Below are 17,700 nucleotides of genomic sequence, written 5' to 3'. Positions count from 1 at the left end.
GAACCACCGTTGCAGTTCAAACAACTTTGCAGTCTGACTCATTAGCCCACAGCGTCACACCATGTTGTTGTTGTTAAGTGCCGTCGAGTCGGTTCCGACCCATAGCGACCCTGTACAGGGTTTCCGAGTACAGGGTTTCCGAGGGTGTAAATCTTTACGGGAGTAGAAAGCCTCATCTTTCTCCCGCGGAGCGGCTGGTAGTTTCGAACCGCTGTCCTTAAGGTTCGCAGCCTGATTCGTAACCACTACGCTACCAGAGCGCCACACTACAGATACTAGTAAAACCCAAGATATGATTCTTGACCATATGGCTCAGGTAACCAATTTCCATTCAGGGCAAGCTGAGGCAAATCCCTGAGAAACTACCTTTCCCTTGGTGAGCTAGGAGACCTATAGATAGGAATTTAGAGGCATGTACCCTGCCTAAGGGCAAAGCTATTTACCTTGGTGTTAATGGGCAGAAAGAACTTAGCTGACGCTGCATTTGCTTTAAGACTCAACATGATTTAGGGCTCACTATAAAAAAGTCTTAACAAGACTAGGTTAAACAAAATAACCAAATCCAAACCCAACTATACTCATATAATCGTCTCTTTTTAAAATGTTAAGTCTGGAAGGACAGACATACAATTGTTCATTGTGGTTACTCCTAGAAAATGGGAATCGGGAGATAGAAAACCAGGCAGTTTTATTTTTTTCACTTTATATAAAAATCAATCCCCAAACCGTGGAATCAAATCTGACTCATAGTGTCTGTATAGGTTAGAGTAGAATTGCTCCATAGGATTTCCAACAATGTTATCTTTAGGTAGCTGACCGCCACCCCTTTCTTCCTCAGAAAATCTAGGATTTGAACTGCAGACCTTTTGATGAGCATTTGATTAGTACAGAATCACTGCGTCACTTGGGCTCTCTCACTTTGTATACCTGCTTCCCTTCAGTCATTGGAACTCATAGCGACAGAAGACAGAGTAGAACTGCCCCATAGGGTTTCTGGAAGTAGATTGCCTCATCTTTCTCACCTGGATTGGCTGTTGGGTTTCAACCATCTACCTTTCAGTTAGCAGCCCAACATTTAAATCACTTTGCCTTAATACGACATAAAGATGAGGAACTTCAACTTTGGAGCTGTTGCCTCAACAAAGAAAGCGCTAGATAAACACAGGTCAGTAGCTCTCTTCTCACCAACTCAATTCAATAAAAATAATCTCTAGTCTCCGAAGCTTTAGTTTTGGGGAAACAATTCCGAGCTCGGGTCTTTAAGCACGCCAAAAAATCCCGATTATGCCTGCGTGACACGAGGGTGTAGAGAAAGAAGAACCGAGAAGCACTGCCGCTCATTTACAAGTGCTTTATCCGCCTTTCGTTGAAGTAGCTACGGTCGCCATTTTGCAGGGTGGGCTGCGTAGGTTCTTGGCGCATGGCCTGCGAGCCAGAACGTGAGAGGACGTGGAAGACTTGGAGGTGGGGAGCGCGCGCTAGACAAGAGAAAACCACGCGTGCGCATAAATGGCAGTGGTGGCGGCGGGGTGGGGCCGCGGTATGAATGCGCGTGCTCGGTGGGAGCCCGCGAAGTACCTGGAGAAGGTGGGGGGCGAGATAGAAAAAAAGTAGGGTTGAAGAGCGCTTGCGCGAGAGAGCGACGGCAGGAGAGTAGGGCTCCCGAGCACGCGCGCGTAGGCGGTACTTGAATTGATCTCGCGAGACTTTCTGGGCCTATATATATTCGCCGAGAGGCCGCGTCCTTTCCCTGGTGTGATTCCGTCCTGCGCGGCTGTTTTCAGTAGCAGCAACCCAGTTATCTACGTCCTTCTTCTCTATCACCTAAGTGCGCACCATCACCCCATGGAGGATTCGATGGATATGGACATGAGCCCCCTGAGGCCCCAAAACTATCTCTTCGGTAACTGCTGGAAGGGGTGGGTGGAGACATGCATAGTAGGCCTGGTGGTTTTGGGGTAGGAGGTCGGAAATCTTGAGCCTTGTGCTAGTGAAGAAAGCTAAGTAACGTGGGGACTTGCAATAGTGGGAAGCGAGCCGCCGGGACTCTGGAGTCTGGGAAGGGGAGCGAGAAGGCTTATGCCAGCGCCTGGGAGAGCCAGTGGCGTGAGGGATGGAAAGTAGCAGCGGCCTGGAGCCTGGCGCGTGAGCGGGTCCTGACCTGAGCTAATGTGGAAACTGCCCACAGAAAGTTCGACGTTCCCTGGGGGACGTGATAGGGCGCGGAATGGTTTTTTTAGCTGGAGGTGTGTAGATTTGTAGGGCTGTGTCTTCCCTGCTGTACCTGGGCTGGTGGTTCCAGGAGGTGGTGTGGGTATGTGTGAGGCATGGCCTCCATTCTGGAGGGGGGAGGAGAGGTAGGTGCCGCCTAAGGCTGCACGGTTCGCAGCACTGAGCGGGAGTTGGGAGTCGCAGGCTGGGTTCCTCGGCGGGTTATGGGGGGTGGGGAGGCCCGGCGGGGCGTGTGGAGGCCGCAACTGCTGGAAGCACGTGGTTGCCACGTGGTTGGACGGAGGAGGGGGTGTGGGCACTACATCCGGGGCTATTGGTGTCTGTCAACCGAGTTTGGGATTCTGTTGTGAGTCTTGTTGGGTGGGAATGTTACAGGAAGTGACTGGTTAAACCAGGTTTCTGGAGGTCTTTGTTAAGTGCTGTACACCCACAATGATGGGAGTGATCAGTTACACTGTGATCTTCCCTTTTAAACGGCAATCGAAGGTATTAGCCTCATTTTGCAGAGCATGATTCTGGTCGCTGGTCAGGTAGTAAAGGGACTTAACCAGGATTGTAGGAAAGATAACAAACGTGAACCAAGATTTCTAGAATTTGGTGAAGATTTTAAAAAAATGCTGAGTTAAAATTGGACAAGAAAGAAGATTTGGATTGTTAACTTGTGATTGCGGTTTTCTAGTTGTTGCCCTCCGAAACCCCAAACCTTAAGGATTCAGTCCTATTTTGCTTTCCAATCTTACGAAGTCTTTTCTTTGTGGCCAGTTAGGCCATTTCCGAGATACAGATTTGGAGTAACTGCAAATTCTGCCCCAAGTTTTATTTCACTTGTTAGGCTGAAATTTTGTTTGAGAATAACATTTAAGCATTTCTAACTATTGGACGGCTGTGGGCTAATGCGTCAGACTGCCAAGTAGTTTGAACTGCAAGGTCGGTGGTTCAAGCTCGCCAGCTGCTCCTCGGAAACCCTATATACAGGGTCGCTATAGGTCTGAACCGACTCGACGGCACTTAACAACTACTAGATTCATAGCAACCCTGGAGCAGCTGGTGGATTTGAACTTTTCGACTTTGTGGTTAGCAGTCAAGTGCTTATCCTACAGCACCACAACAGGACTCCAGACAGCAGTTAGATGGACTTAAAAATGATAAATCTCTTAAAACCATTCATGGTATGGGAGTAGGTAGATGATGCTTTAAACATTCAACGTATTAAGCCTGGCCGTTTTGCTGTAACTGTTGTTTATTACCCATTCATTAGTATTTTTGGCTAGTTCTGTCTGTTGGAAGCATCCTTCCCAAAATCTGAACATATGTGTGTACATCACTCTTTGTTACTCCAATAAATCTGACATGTTACCCATTTGTAGCATTGGTCTTACAAAATATCCTTTTTTGGAAGTTTGTGTAACCAGCCTCATCCAATTTTACACTTTTTTTGGGGGGAGGGGGTTAAAAAAACACGTTTATCAGCAGTTATACATTAGGTTTCAATTCCAAATTTACTAATTTTGGGGGACAATTTGTATCTGCAGAATGATGGTACCTGTCTATGGTGTCCTCAGTGCTATTGAGTTCGTTCCTACCATAGCCACCCTGTATAGGGTTTCCAAGGAGCAGCTGGTGGACTTGAACTGCCAACCTTGCGGTTTTTCAAACCGACGTTGCAGTCCTGCTCATTATCCCTCAGTGCCACACAGTGTAGTTGGGAATTAAATGTATGATTGTTAAGTGGGATTGAGTCATAGTGAACCCTGTATAGGGTTTCCAAGGAGCATCTGGGTGGGTTTGAACTGCTGGCATTAAGCAGTCCAGCAGTGCTGATCCTACTGCACCACACCAGGAGTGCCAATGGAAAAGGATGTGGAATTTATAAACCTGTATAGCTGTTAGTTGTTTTATAGAAGTTTGTGTTAAATTCAGAAAGATTATGTCTTGCCCTCTGGTAATTAGAATAGTAAAATACGAAAAGCAACAGCTTACATCTTTTTGGTTACCTACACTTCAATTTTCATTGATAACTTTTCTGCTGTTGAGTTACTTTTTTCTTCATTTACAGGTTGTGAACTAAAAGCCGATAAAGATTATCACTTTAAGGTGGATAATGATGAAAATGAGCACCAGTTATCATTAAGAACGGTAATTAAAAGCCCTTTGATTCTTATTTCTATGGCTCAAGGTTTTTTCTTTTGTTTCCTGATTGCTTACAGCATTTTTATAACTTACAGTATAAAACTTGATTATCTCACGCATTTGATAATCATAAAGTTCATTCATTTTACTGTTACATTTTCCATATTTATATCTTAAACTTTTTTAAAACCTAGGGCAATGGTTTTTTGGGGGGTATACTACTCAATTTATAGTATGTGCTCAAACTATTTGTGAGGTAATTCATATTGCGTATGCATTTGTATTTCCTCAGATTTACTAAATATGAGAAATCAATTGGTTTGCCAGGTCACTTGAAGCTCAGGGCATTCTGCATAAATTCATCTGTGATAATATACATAATTTGACTTTTAACTAATTTTGGGAGGGGCTTTGTAAAATAGCCAAGATTTGAGAATTGATGTACATTTTTGTATGCTCACAGGTCAGTTTAGGAGCTGGTGCCAAGGATGAATTGCACATTGTTGAAGCAGAAGCAATGAATTATGAAGGTAGCCCAATTAAAGTCACACTGGCTACTTTGAAAATGTCTGTACAGCCAACGGTAAGGACACTTATTTTGATATAAACCCCCCCCCCCCCAATTCTGTTGCATTGGGGTAGATGTGTCTTAGGTTATTCCAAGGAAGTAGAAATTTGACTGTTCTTTCTCCCAGTAGCAACTAAGCTATAGGATAAAGAAAAACTTAATGGTTCCTATTTTGTTTCAGAGGTGTAAAAATTCTCTGGGATTTCTCTATCCTACTAACTTGCTTTATGGGCTTGTCTTTTAATACCTATTTGTAAGTCCTTTATGAACAAAGTTTTTGTTGTTAAATACAATGTTATTTTACTTTGTTGCTTAAATTGTCCTAACTTTGGCCATTGGGAGGTTTTTTCCTCTTTAAAATTTTATTTTGTTGAGAACATACATAGCAAAGCACCAAGTTTCTACAATTTTGTGTACATTTACATATACGGTTTTGACACAGATTACGTTCAAGTTATGTATCCATTCTTACCCTCTTCTGAGTCCTCTTCCCTCATTAATATACATCCACTGTCACATAGGTTGCTGTCCAGTCTTACCAGTTGCTCTTGTCAATTTAATCCCATAGCTCTGTTGTGGCACTGCTGGATAATGTGCTGAACTGCAAGGTTGGCGGTTGAAACCCACCAACAGCTCCTCAGAAACACCGTATAGAGTCACTATGAGTCAGAATCGAGTCAGTGGCACTGAACAACTATCCAAAACCAAACTCACTGCCATGGAGTCTGTCCTGCCTTGCAGTGACCCTGTATAGGGTTTCTGAGGCTGTGAACCTTAATGAGAGTAAAAGTTCTTAATCTTTCTAAAGAACAGCTGGTGGGTTTGAACTACCCATCTTGTGTGGTGGTGGTTGTTGTTGAGTGCTATCGAGTCGATTCTGAACCCATAGCGTCTCTGTACACAGTTTCTAAGACTGTAAATTTTTACGGGAGCAGAAAGCCTTATCTTCCGCAGAGCAGCTGGTGATTTCAAACTGCTGACCTAAGGTTTGCGGTTCGCAACCACTACGCTCCCAGAGATCCTAGAGTGTGGTTAGCAGTCCTATATTTATCCTACAGCACCATTAGGGCTCCTTCTTTAATCCTGTATATCCCAAACTCAAGCCCAATGTCAATAGAGCTGAATCATTGTGACCATGCATTGTGTGAATTCTGAGGCTGTAAACCATTACAGAGAGTCCTGGTGTGGCACTGTGGGCTAATAGGTCAGACTGCAAAGCTGTTTGAACTGCAAGATCAAGCTCACCAGCCCTATATAGGGTCACTGTGGGTCAGAACTGACTCAGTGGCTCTTAATAACAACAAACCTTTACAGAAGAGGAGCAGCTGTGGGGTTCCAGCTGTAGATCTTGTTAGCATTCCAGTTGTCTTTCAGCACCACCCAAGCTCCTTATTCCTCCTGTATAATAGTTCTTAACAGAGCATGCTCAAGGTAGACCTTTTTGTTGTGTGATTTAGCTAATCTAGTCCTGATGTGGCGCTGTGGATTAATGCACCAGACAGCAAAGCTGTTTGAACTGCAAGGTCGGCGGTTCAAGCTCACCAGCTGTTCCTTAGAAACCCTATACAGGGTCGCTATGGGTCGGAATCGACTCGATGGCACTTAACAATAATTTAAATGAGGCTTTAAGGTGTTGTGAACAGGTTTTCTAGAAAACATTTAACCTTTATTTTTGTAAATGTTTAGTGATAAAGTTACTCTCTTGTAGGTCTCCCTTGGGGGCTTTGAAATAACGCCACCAGTGGTCTTACGGTTGAAGTGTGGCTCAGGGCCTGTGCATATTAGTGGACAGCACTTAGTAGGTAAGTGATTTGAATATTACAATGTTTTTGATCGAATTACTTCCAAGTTCGACTTTTTAAGTAAGCCTGTATTCTTATAATAGGTTCAGTTGTGAATATGATTTTATTTTAGCTGTGGAGGAAGATGCAGAGTCAGATGATGAAGAGGAAGAAGAAGTGAAACTCTTAAGTATGTCAGGAAAGCGGTCTGCCCCTGCAAGTGGTAACAAGGTTCCACAGGTATAAGTATATTCTTAACTACTTAATTCTCTGGCCTTAACTTTGAATAGGATCATTTCTTGCTCATGAGTGATATATTTTTCCTTAAGAAAAAAGTAAAGCTGGCTGCAGATGAAGATGATGATGATGACGATGACGACGACGACGATGACGAAGAGTAAGTAGTACTGTGTTCTTAAGATTTTGACACAGTTGGATGTTAGGGCAACCTGTATGAGGGAAGTCAGTCTATGCAGATAGTTTAATTAAAGGGCAAGTGGTCAGTTTGAGTTCAATGTGTTGAAACTGAGACTGGTGCTTTTAGAATGCAGCGTATTAGGACTTCAGAAGGGTAGAATATGCCGCATTTCTCAAGTACATTCAACTGGATGAGAATCACACTGAATGGCTGTAGTTACCTTCATTTGATAAGTTGACAGTGAGGATCGATCCTTCTCCGCAAGATTTTTGGCAAAATCAGATTGTAAAAGATTATGAGATTTTTTGGGGGAATTAAAATTTTAGTTGCATACAGATTTGATGTGTTTATTAAACTAAGCCAAAGTAAATGTGAAACCATTACATTAAAATTAGAGGATAAAGTATTGCTAATAACGCACATGTTATTGTTGGGTGCAATTGAATCATTTTAGACTCTTAGCAACCCCATGCTCCATAGGGTTTTCTTGGTAGTAATTCTAGCAGGAAAGATTACCGAATCTTTTCTCTTGTGAAGCTGTTGGTTTCTGAGTTGCTGACTTTGGAGATAGGTGAGTGTTCAGACCATTGTGCCAGTGGATTTCTAATAAAAGTAGGTACTTACCATTGAAGTTTTATAATTTCTTTGAGTTCCCTGAATAACAAACTTACCAACTTTAGTAATGAGTAATTCTAAGTTTGTTATCATTAAGAATTGACATTATTGAAATGGGTTAAGACCCGAAGTGAGAAATCTGCATGTTATTAAGACCTTGGTGATTTCAAGGTACTTGACAGTTGTCAAGTAGATGTCCAATAACATTCATTGAGACTGGATAAAAATCATTTCCAGTAAGACTTTAAATTAGAACCTTACAAGTATCTTTATTTGGCTCTGACTTAGGGAAGATTTCAGAGATAACACTAATTTTTAGGGATAGTTTTTGATTTTAGCCACAGTCTAGATCTGTGGTCTTCCATGTAATGTGTTGAGTGAGTAATAAAATGTGTAGGTGATTTATCAAAGTTCAAATCATCTGGATTTTTAACAAGTGAAGAAAAAGGGAACAGGCATGTATATACAGTGGTTGGTTGGGTGCTGTGGAATGTTTTCCAACTCAGCGACCCTCTTCCTGTGGAGCACCTAGTGGGCTTGAACTTCTGAACCTATGATTCTGCAGAGCAATACATAACCCACTATACCACCTTATAATGAGGGAAGGATCCGTTTATGGATACCTTGAGAAAGATAAATGTTAAGAGTTTTAATTAATGGGCCTTTTTTGGGGTTGGGAAATGGTCTGGTGTGTGAATCATAACTGATTATTAATATAAGCAAGAAAAACTTAAGTTTTATAGAAACAATTGTTTTTAAAAGACTGCATTATGTAGAGTGTTTGAAGTACAAGGTTGGTAATTCAAACTCACTAGTTGCTCCTGATAAACTACAGGGTCGCTATAAGTCAACATGGCACTTAGCAACAACAACATGGGCCAGTTTCCTTGGGTATATTTCTAGGAGGTTGCTGCTCCTCCGTCACAGTAACTGAAGAGCTGTCAGACTTTTCAAAGTGCTGACATTATTTTACATTACCACCGTCATAGTATGTAATTCTGATTTTTCTACATCCTTCCCAGTACTTGTTACTTGACCTTGGTCCTAATTATCCTAGTAAGGGTGTAGTAGTAATAACTATTAGAGCTCTGCTAGCCTAGTGGTTACAAATCGGTTGTGAACCGCAAGGTTAGCAGTTCGAAACTGCTAACTGGTCCGTGGGAGAAAGACGAGGCTTTCTGCTCCTGTGAAGATTTACAGCCTCGGAAACCCTGTACAGGGTTGCTATGAGTCGGAACCGACTGCACGGCACATAATAACAATAACTATTGGAGTATCTTACTGTGGTTGTGAGTTGTATGGCTTGATGACTTCATCTTTTAATAAGTTTGTTCAACCATTGGTTTGTCTTGTGAGAAGTGTTTGTCCATTAAAAAAAAATTTTTTTTTTTCATATTGGATAATTTCTACAGCTATATGATAAATGTATATATATTTTATATATATATATAAACTCTTGTTCTGTGAGTTGTTTTAGATCTTTGATACTTTGATTAATTAGTGAATTAATTTGATACATAGAGTTAGTTTTTACATAAAAACGTGTTGGAAAATTTCAGCTATGTGAGTTGTTTTAGATCTTTGATACTTTGATTACTTAGTTAATTTGATGCTTAAGAGTTAGTCATTTGTTTGCCTGAGGGTGGTATCTACTTGTTCCAGCATCATTTGTTGAAGAGACTATTCTTTCACTATTAAATGATCTTGGAATTCTTGTTGAAATCAATTGATAATCATCTGTCTAGCCTCAGTTTTATTTCACTGATGCCACTGTTTAGATTTTTAATGGTTTAAGTTTTGAAATTAAGAGGTATGAGTTCTCCCAACTCTACTATTTTCAGATTATTTTAGCTATTCAGGGTTCCTTGAGTTTCTGTCTGAATATTTAAGATCAGCCTATCAGTTTCTTTAAAATACATTTAAATCTCTACTTTTTACCAATATTAAACAATTTTGAATGGTCATAATATATTGAGTCCTGGTGTGGCATTGGAGGATAATTCACTGGACCACAAGGTTGGTTTGAGTTGCAAGGTCAGTGGTTCAAACTCACCAGCTGCTCCTTGGCAACCATTCACAGGGTTGCAGTGACTCTGAACCGGCACTTAACAATATCTTGAGTGACTAACCTTGTTAGATTCATCGAACTAGGCTTTAAAAGGTTTGTATGTAATAAGCATTTATTTCATTTGTAGTGATGATGATGATGATTTTGATGATGATGAAACTGAAGAAAAAGTTCCGATCAAGAAAGTAAGTAGTTAAAATCCCAATAGTATCAGAAATGGTTGATAAAAAAACAGTAGAAAAAGTGCTCATTTATTGTATTGTTAATGAGAAATGATTGAGCTGATTGTTTTAAATTGGTCCTGTACATATGACTACATATGAAGGAAAAGAGTTTCCTTCATATGTAGTCATCTCCCTCAGTTCCTTAGCCCTTTGCAACCTTTTGTCAATTTTTTAATAGCTTTACTGCTTCTTTCCGTAGGTGTTTTGGGGCAGTTTTATTTGCACTGATAGGCTTGTTATGCAGGAGGCATTGATTGCTATTAATTTTTAATTGCAGTCTATACGGGACACGCCAGCTAAAAATGCACAAAAATCAAACCAGAATGGAAAAGACTCAAAACCATCAACACCAAGATCAAAAGTAAGTTGAAATCAAATACAGGCTTCGTTGTTGTTGTTAGTGCCATCAAGTCGGTTCCAACCCAGTGACCCTGTACAGGGTTTCTGAGGCTATACATCTTTATTGGAGCAGAAAGCCTCATCTTTCTCCTGCGGAGCAGCTGGTAGTTTCAAACTGCTGACCTTAAGGTTCGCAGTCCGATTTGTAACCACTATGCTACTTCATTAGTAGTCAAGAAAAGTTGATAGTTCTATTGTGAAATAATCTAGCCCATTTCAAATTTGACAAGCTTTTGGATAATGAATTAATTGGTGTAATTAATTGGCATGGAGTTGTAGTATCAGGACTGGACTGCAAACCACAAGGGTACTAGTTCAAGCTCCTTGGCAGCCGACCCAATGGCACTTAACAGTGTGACTGTTGGAAATTAATGTTCTACATAAGCATAAACTAGGTAGCAGTGGGCTGGAGGGGAAGGAAGCCAACAGATTTTATTGTAATATACTTGTGTCCTATAAAGAGTTTTGCCTCTTAAAGATTTGATAAAAGGTACATAAATAAGCATAGAGCAGGGGTTTTCAACTCTGTTTACTCCATATTAGGTTGATACCTGGGGTCTGTTTTAGAGATTGTCATTTAATTGATCTTGGATGAGCTCTGGGTTTTAAGTTGGCTTTCTACCTCTTTCTTAGAGACAACCTGAAAGTATAGGAAAAGATCTTGTGTGTGTCTTAAGTATAAATTGCAGGTCCTAATCAGTACCATTCCTTAAAGAAGAGTTTTAATAACAAAAGTACAATTGTGTAGTCATGGCATTTATAATGGTGCAATTGGTTTTATAAGGAATGATTGTTTAAGAATAATTTTATGAAATACTGAAAAAATCTAACCAGAGTTTGTCTTTTGAACTTTAATTTAAAAAAAAAAAACCTTTCGAAATTCAACTTTCTACAGGGTCAAGAATCCTTCAAAAAACAGGAAAAAACACCTAAAACACCCAAAGGACCTAGTTCTGTAGAAGATATTAAAGCAAAAATGCAAGCAAGTATAGAAAAAGTGAGTAAGCTCTTAAGTCTGGTTCCCTCCAAGTTGCACCATTTTTGGTGTTGGGTGAATAAGACTTCTCTTTTCCTTTTAAAAACTTTTATTAGAAAACTAGTTAACTTAGTTCTGTCTATGGTGTTTTGCTTATCCTATGTGAAATTAAATATACTTTTCTATCAGGAACAACCCAGTTTCTGTAACACAGACTCAGTAAGAACAGCCCCGTTTGCTCATTCGTATCAATTGTAAGATGCTAAAGCACCAGCAGAGGGCACATGAGTCACAAAATTAGAAACAGCTGGAAAGTAGATATGTACTTGACTGATTGGCCTTAAAGTTAAAAGTATAATCACTCAAAAGCACTTCCCAACAAATCAAGTCATTTCTATTTGACATTTACATGTGAGACCAGTCAAGTAGTGATTTGAATTTGGGTGATGATACATACAATCTATCTTTTGTTTTTAATGATGTAATAGAAGAGTATTAGGTCTTTTGTCTTGCTATTTACTTGACTAGGGGACTAAAATTTAATAAAACTTACTAGGGAACCGTGGGTTTAGCAGTAGGGAATTAGTTTAAATGTCAGAACACGTTTGAAACGTTATTCATGAATGTTAATTTTAAGCCCCAGTGATTATGGTGAGAGAAAAGTGCTCTTTCCCCATGTTTTTTTCCTGTGCTCTACATTTCTTCAGTAGATTCCCTCTCTTAATGCAGTGATGAGTGGATTGGAAAACTGGCATTTTAGAACCATAATGTATTTTTGTTCGCTTTATTACCACTAGAAACCTTTTTTAGCCTTCATGGTACCACTACTTTATTTTTCCTTGCATACAGTGCTGTAATGACATCTTATGGATGCCCCTCCCCTCCATTTTAATATAGTCCTATCTCCTTGGTTTAATTGCAGGCACATTGAACAGCCCTGGGCACTACTGGTAAATTAAGCCCAAAGATGGGGAGAGGAAAAGGAGAGAAACAAATATAGTCCATACAGAGTATCATCAACAATCCAGACTGAAGTCTTCTATTTTAATCTCAATCCCCTTTCCTGACTTGCCACCCACCCAAGCCCCCTTGCAGGCTGGAAGCAATCTCATTCTTGATTTCCTAAAGAATTTTGTTTTGATGGCTGTGATTCAGTGAACGAACGTATTATGTTCTCTATTGTGCATTTGCCTCACCTTCTTGACCGTGTTTTATAAACTATGTATCTCCTTAGCTGTTCAATAAATATTTGTATAAAATGATTAAGAACGTGACAATAAGTTAAAAATGAAAATGGTTATAGTGAGGTTTATTTCCTAAGTGAAATGGTAAGAAGTATCTTCTACCAACCAAATTCTCTTTTGTGCCAAGATGTTTTAAAAATGCCTCGTGTAGTATGAGGATTGCAAAGAAAACCAATTTAAGCTTATTTATCAAAAAAATTTATATATATATAGTACACCACATAAGGTAGTTTTAAAATAGTGATAAATACTGATACTAGCAGATGTTTGTGTATATGGTTCCCACAAAGGTTTATGATTGTTTTGCATGTGGTTCTGAGTGGTAGTAAACCATGGTTATGCAGTATAATATTGTGAGCAACAGGTAGAATGACACATATGCTGGTTGTGGAGAATTTGAATCTGCCAGGTAATAGAAGTGTCTTCATAAATTTACCACTAGTATAGTATGTGGTGTCTGTAGGACAAGCACTGGACTTAAAACCCTGACAACTGTTAAGGTAAGGTTGGTGTTCAAATACTACACCAGTTGCTTCTCAGGTATTTTATACAAGCTTGTGATGAGTTGAAACATAGTAGACAGCACTTTGCAACACTATAGGGTGTTCTAGGGTCTAAAAGACTCAGTATTAAGTTCATAATACTCAAAGACAGTGCATTTCTACACTTAACCTGTTATACTGGTTTTGTCTTGATAGGGTGGTTCCCTTCCCAAGGTGGAAGCCAAATTCATCAATTATGTGAAGAATTGTTTCCGGATGACAGACCAAGAGGTAAATAACTACATTTTCTTAGGATATAATCAAACTTAAATATTTTACAGTGATTAATTGTGGTTCTTCTTTTGGTCTCTAAATCTTAACATGAAATACATGGAAACTAGAATATAGTTGTCAGGGAATAAAGCAATACCATTTTCTCCCAGCTTTTTATGTTTGTAAATTACCCTGTTGTTTTTACTAAACCCAGTTCTTTTGACATGGTGCTGGCTAAGGAGATGAGCTATGGTTTTCCTTGCTCTACTCCATTTGGCTCCTCACAAGTTGTCTTTGAATCTGTAGGTCTTAACCAGAGGCTTATTTTGCTGACATCAACATAACAACGTAAAGGATAAGCTCTGAAAGAGAAATAACCGAACAAGTTATTCAGCAATAAAATTACATGAAAAATTCTTACATAGGAAAGGGTTTTTTTTTTTTTTAAATGTGTTAATAGCTAATAGAAACATTAATTTCTGCTGTTTAATTTGCAGTCCACTAATTTGAAAAAAGGAGCTCTTGTAGTGTAGTGATTTCGAATAGGGCTGCTAATCTCACAGTGTGTAGTTCGAAACTACCAGCAGTTCATGGGAGAAAGATGAGGCTTTCTGCTCCAGTTAAGATTTACAGCCTCAGATACCCTGTATACAGGGTTGCTATGAATCAGAATTGACTACACGGCCTTCCCCCCGCCCCCCACCATGTCAAAATATGTGAAGACATTTCATTGTCAAAGTTCCCTAAATGGCCAGCATTCACTTTTTAATCTTTCAGTTAACAAAAATCTGGCAAGTAGAGGAGTTTTTCTGTCACAATAATAGGCAACTAAATCATTTTAAATGACAATATGACTTCAACTATATAGGGTTGAATTGATGACACTTTAAAAATGACAGCTACTTCTTCGATTATTAGTTACCAGGTTCAACTCTGGTTCAACCAATGTTAAAAGTTTAGTTGTGAGTTTGGACTTAAGACCGATGTACTGACACAGCTAAGAAAAATGATTAAGTTAACTTAGTGCCTTCTAGGATTCCGACTTCTAGTGACCCTGTGTAGGGTTTCTGAGGAGCAGCTGGTGAGTTTGAACTGCTGATGTTGCGGTTCAAACTGAACTTGGGTCTATTGCTTATCCTACAGCTTCATATGAGGACTCCCTATTATAGAAATGGTCAAAAATCTTAATGCCTCACCTTTTATGATAAAATTAGACACAATGTAGAAAAAATATTTTCTTTGCTTGTTTAATATTTTTCTTTTGAAATCTGAGTTTTTTTTGAGAAATAGCAACATTTTTGATGTCCTCCTGAGTTAAGGAATTACTAGGAAAAATCTGTGCTCTTTGATGGAGAGAAAATAATATTGGTGGGTGTTTGCATAGAGATACAAATTAGTCGAAGCTCCAGTGATTCTATTCAAGGACGGCATTGACTGTCCACTACTGATGTGTTCTACATAATGGTGATCAAAGCAACATCTGATTTCTTTTCATTTGATGCTCGAGTAATTGCCATGAAATTGTTCTTGACATTTCCATTGTTTCAGTTGAGTGATATTTGTGATTTGGTTGTCATTTATTTAATTCTCTTACATAGATGTCTTTAACAGTTGTACTTAAATACCTCTGAAGAAAAAAGCCCCTCGCCCCATGATTTGAAATTTTACTTTTACTTTTGATTAAAAACTAACCAAACCAATTAAATGTTTTGTATGTACAGTTTAGTGACTAAGTACATGCAACCACTCTTGCCATTCATTTGTGTTCTCTCATTGTCATAAACTCACTGCCCGTGTAGTTTTCTCTCTGGTCTTTTGAGTTGCTATTGGCAAAGGCACTGGTAGTGTAGTGGTTACAAGTTGGGCTGCTAACCCTCACGGTCAACAGTTGGAATTACCAGCGGTTCTGCCAGAGAAGGTTGAGGCTTTCTGCTCTTGTAAGATTTACAGCCTCAGAAACCCTATGCAGGGTCACTATGAGTCAGAATCTATGCCACAGGAAACACCACCATTGGCAATTTGACATTACACTCAGGTTTGAAGATTAAATTATGTTATGAAAGATGTCAGATTTGAAGAACAAGGCTTTGTTGTTAATACTGTGCAGGTATAGGAGTTTATAACACTTCGTAGTGGTTCTCGTTAGTGAAGATGGTTCAGTGGGACGAGTAAGTTATGTGAGTACTGGCAATGGGGTTAGTTTTACTGGTTTTTCATACAAAGGTAGAACTATGATACAATGTAAATAAATTATAGGTAATAGTCTATAAGGAAGTTTAAATAAAGACCAAAAATTAAAGAACTATTACAGGAAAGCCAGAGAACAGATATTTCTAATACAAATACTTATGTCAGATAGAGCAAAAATAACCTTCCCTTTGTAATCTCCTTAACTAAAAATCTCTGAGCTGTTAAATGTGTATTAATGCTTACAAGGAATTCATTTGTATGAGTATGAATTTAAGTTTTTGAAGTTAAATGTGTCAGTCTAAATTAGTGTGATAATTTGAACTGTATGAAGAAATGTGGCTTAATATATTGATGGTCTATAGTGTTGTGGTTCTTTAACTACATTTCTTTCTCCCCCCTCCCTCCCCCAGGCTATTCAAGATCTCTGGCAGTGGAGGAAGTCTCTTTAAGAAAATAGTTTAAACAGTTTGTTAAATTTTTCCGTCTTATTTCATTTCTGTAACAGTTGATATCTGGCTGTCCTTTTTTATAATGCAGAGTGAGAACTTTCCCTACCATGTCTGATAAATGTTGTCCAGGTTCCTTTGCCAAGAATGTGTTGTCCAAATTGCCTGTTTAGTTTTTAAAGATGGAACTCCACCCTTTGCTTGGTTCTAAGTATGTATGGAATGTTATGATAGGACATAGTAGTAGCAGTGGTCAGACACATGGAAATGGTGGGGAGACAAAAATATACATGTGAAATAAACTCAGTATTTTAATAAAGTAGCACTGTTTCTCTTTACTTATCTGCCCTTTTTATGGGAGGAAGGTTACTGTAGGATTAAGCACTGGGCTGGGAACACAAGGATGGTGGTTTGAGACCACCAACCACTCTGGGACAAAGATGACACTTCCTGCTTCCTGCAAAGATTCTCAGCCTTGGAAACCCTATAGGTGGTTGATAGGAGCAGAAACCAACTTGGCAGTACTTACGACAGCCCTTTTTATACTTGGTCAAATAAATGGCTTGTACATACCCTGCCCAATCGCCTCCAAATAGTTAGGCTCTCCACAGTTAACTAATCTATGTAGGAATATCTCATTTCATGAATATATTGATCTTTCTTAAGGATTAAATGAGGATTCGTGCTAATTTCCACCTCTTGGTAATAGTTAACAATTGTGATTATGCAAACATGTTTCCAGATCAGACCCACCAGACCTTATCTGCCTATGTTAACTAATCTAGAGTGTTTCCCTGAGCAGCATGTATTACTCATTTATTTCTTTGACTAGTCTCAATTGTCCAAGGAGTATACAATTTTTGGTGGCACTAATGAAATATACTAAGTTTTTACTAATGTATATTTTAGGTCCAAGGGAGAGTTTATGCAGTTAATCGGGAGTGAATTTTTGAAACGCCCCTTTCTGTTCTACCTTGAACTGATTGTAATGTTGGGACTTACTACACCCAATTCTGATTACTGTCCTCTGGTTTTGGGTGTGATCTAAAAAGACTCTGGAAGTATTTTATGAATCTTTGTATATCTGAAAATGATTTTGATGAAAAGTCAGTACTAGGTTCTAGGCTGTGAATCTCTTCAAAATGTGTATTTTTTCCTGCCTAAGTCTCCTAAATAGTTCTTTGTGTTATGAGCTGGTTTTCTGAGAACTTAATAATTAAGATTAATTATACTGCTTTGTCCTTGACATTTTGAAAATTTGATATTTCTTAGAATAATCTTGCTCTTGGCCCGGAGTAGATTGTAGGTCTGTAGCTACGTTCTGGGAGGTTTTCTTGGGAAAGTTTTAGTCACATTTACGGCCATCCTTTTTCAGGTCTTTGATTATTGGTTGTTTACTCCACTACATTTTGTTTTAAACAAAAGTGGAGAATTTTTGTTGCCTGTTTTGTGATCTCTAGGGACAAGTTCTTGTGTCCTTTAGGGATTCAAGTCTGAGCAAACTGGTCAGTCATGTTGTTTTGTCTTTAAATCACATGCATTGTTTATTCATTCCCCCCCCCCCCCACACACACACACTGTTTGTGCACCTCCATTCTGGTGACTAGAGGAGTTGTGGATTGGGTTTACAGTTGTACTTGTTTGGTGTCCACAA

The 17,700-nt window shown here is 39.1% G+C and overlaps 1 protein-coding gene across 3 annotated transcripts; it reads left to right on the top strand.

The window, feature by feature from the left end:
- The first annotated feature begins 1,604 nt into the window (after nt 1–1,604).
- On the top strand, nt 1,605–16,368 carry NPM1 (nucleophosmin (nucleolar phosphoprotein B23, numatrin)). Of its 3 annotated transcripts, XM_006864815.1 has the most exons (11): nt 1,605–1,903; nt 4,289–4,368; nt 4,826–4,945; nt 6,639–6,732; nt 6,845–6,951; nt 7,041–7,108; nt 9,940–9,997; nt 10,314–10,397; nt 11,331–11,432; nt 13,354–13,428; nt 16,011–16,368. In XM_006864815.1, the coding sequence occupies exons 1-11, from the start codon at nt 1,846–1,848 to the stop codon at nt 16,047–16,049; spliced, it is 885 nt and encodes a 294-aa protein (XP_006864877.1). In that variant the 5' UTR covers nt 1,605–1,845; the 3' UTR covers nt 16,050–16,368. The 3 variants fall into 3 exon arrangements, with proteins under 3 accessions (XP_006864877.1, XP_006864878.1, XP_006864879.1); XM_006864816.1 differs by lacking the exon at nt 10,314–10,397; XM_006864817.1 differs by lacking the exons at nt 13,354–13,428; nt 16,011–16,368 and adding an exon at nt 12,334–12,422 and having other exon boundaries at nt 1,846–1,903.
- Nucleotides 16,369–17,700: the final 1,332 nt, after the last annotated feature.

This window comes from Chrysochloris asiatica, unplaced genomic scaffold (genome assembly GCF_000296735.1).
Source record: "Chrysochloris asiatica unplaced genomic scaffold, ChrAsi1.0 scaffold00071, whole genome shotgun sequence".
Lineage (NCBI taxonomy): Eukaryota > Metazoa > Chordata > Mammalia > Afrosoricida > Chrysochloridae > Chrysochloris > Chrysochloris asiatica.
The sequence above is the reverse complement of the archived record's forward strand: the minus strand, read 5'-3'. Positions and strand labels throughout refer to the sequence as shown.

Bases quoted from the DNA above. Each gene is read 5' to 3' on its own strand.
- NPM1 (XM_006864815.1), top strand. From the start codon at position 1,846: ATGGAGGATTCGATGGATATGGACATGAGCCCCCTGAGGCCCCAAAAC. The intron at 6,952-7,040 runs GTATAAGTATAT...TTTTTCCTTAAG, and splicing joins GTGGTAACAAGGTTCCACAG to AAAAAAGTAAAGCTGGCTGC. The intron at 7,109-9,939 runs GTAAGTAGTACT...TTTCATTTGTAG, and splicing joins GACGACGACGATGACGAAGA to TGATGATGATGATGATTTTG.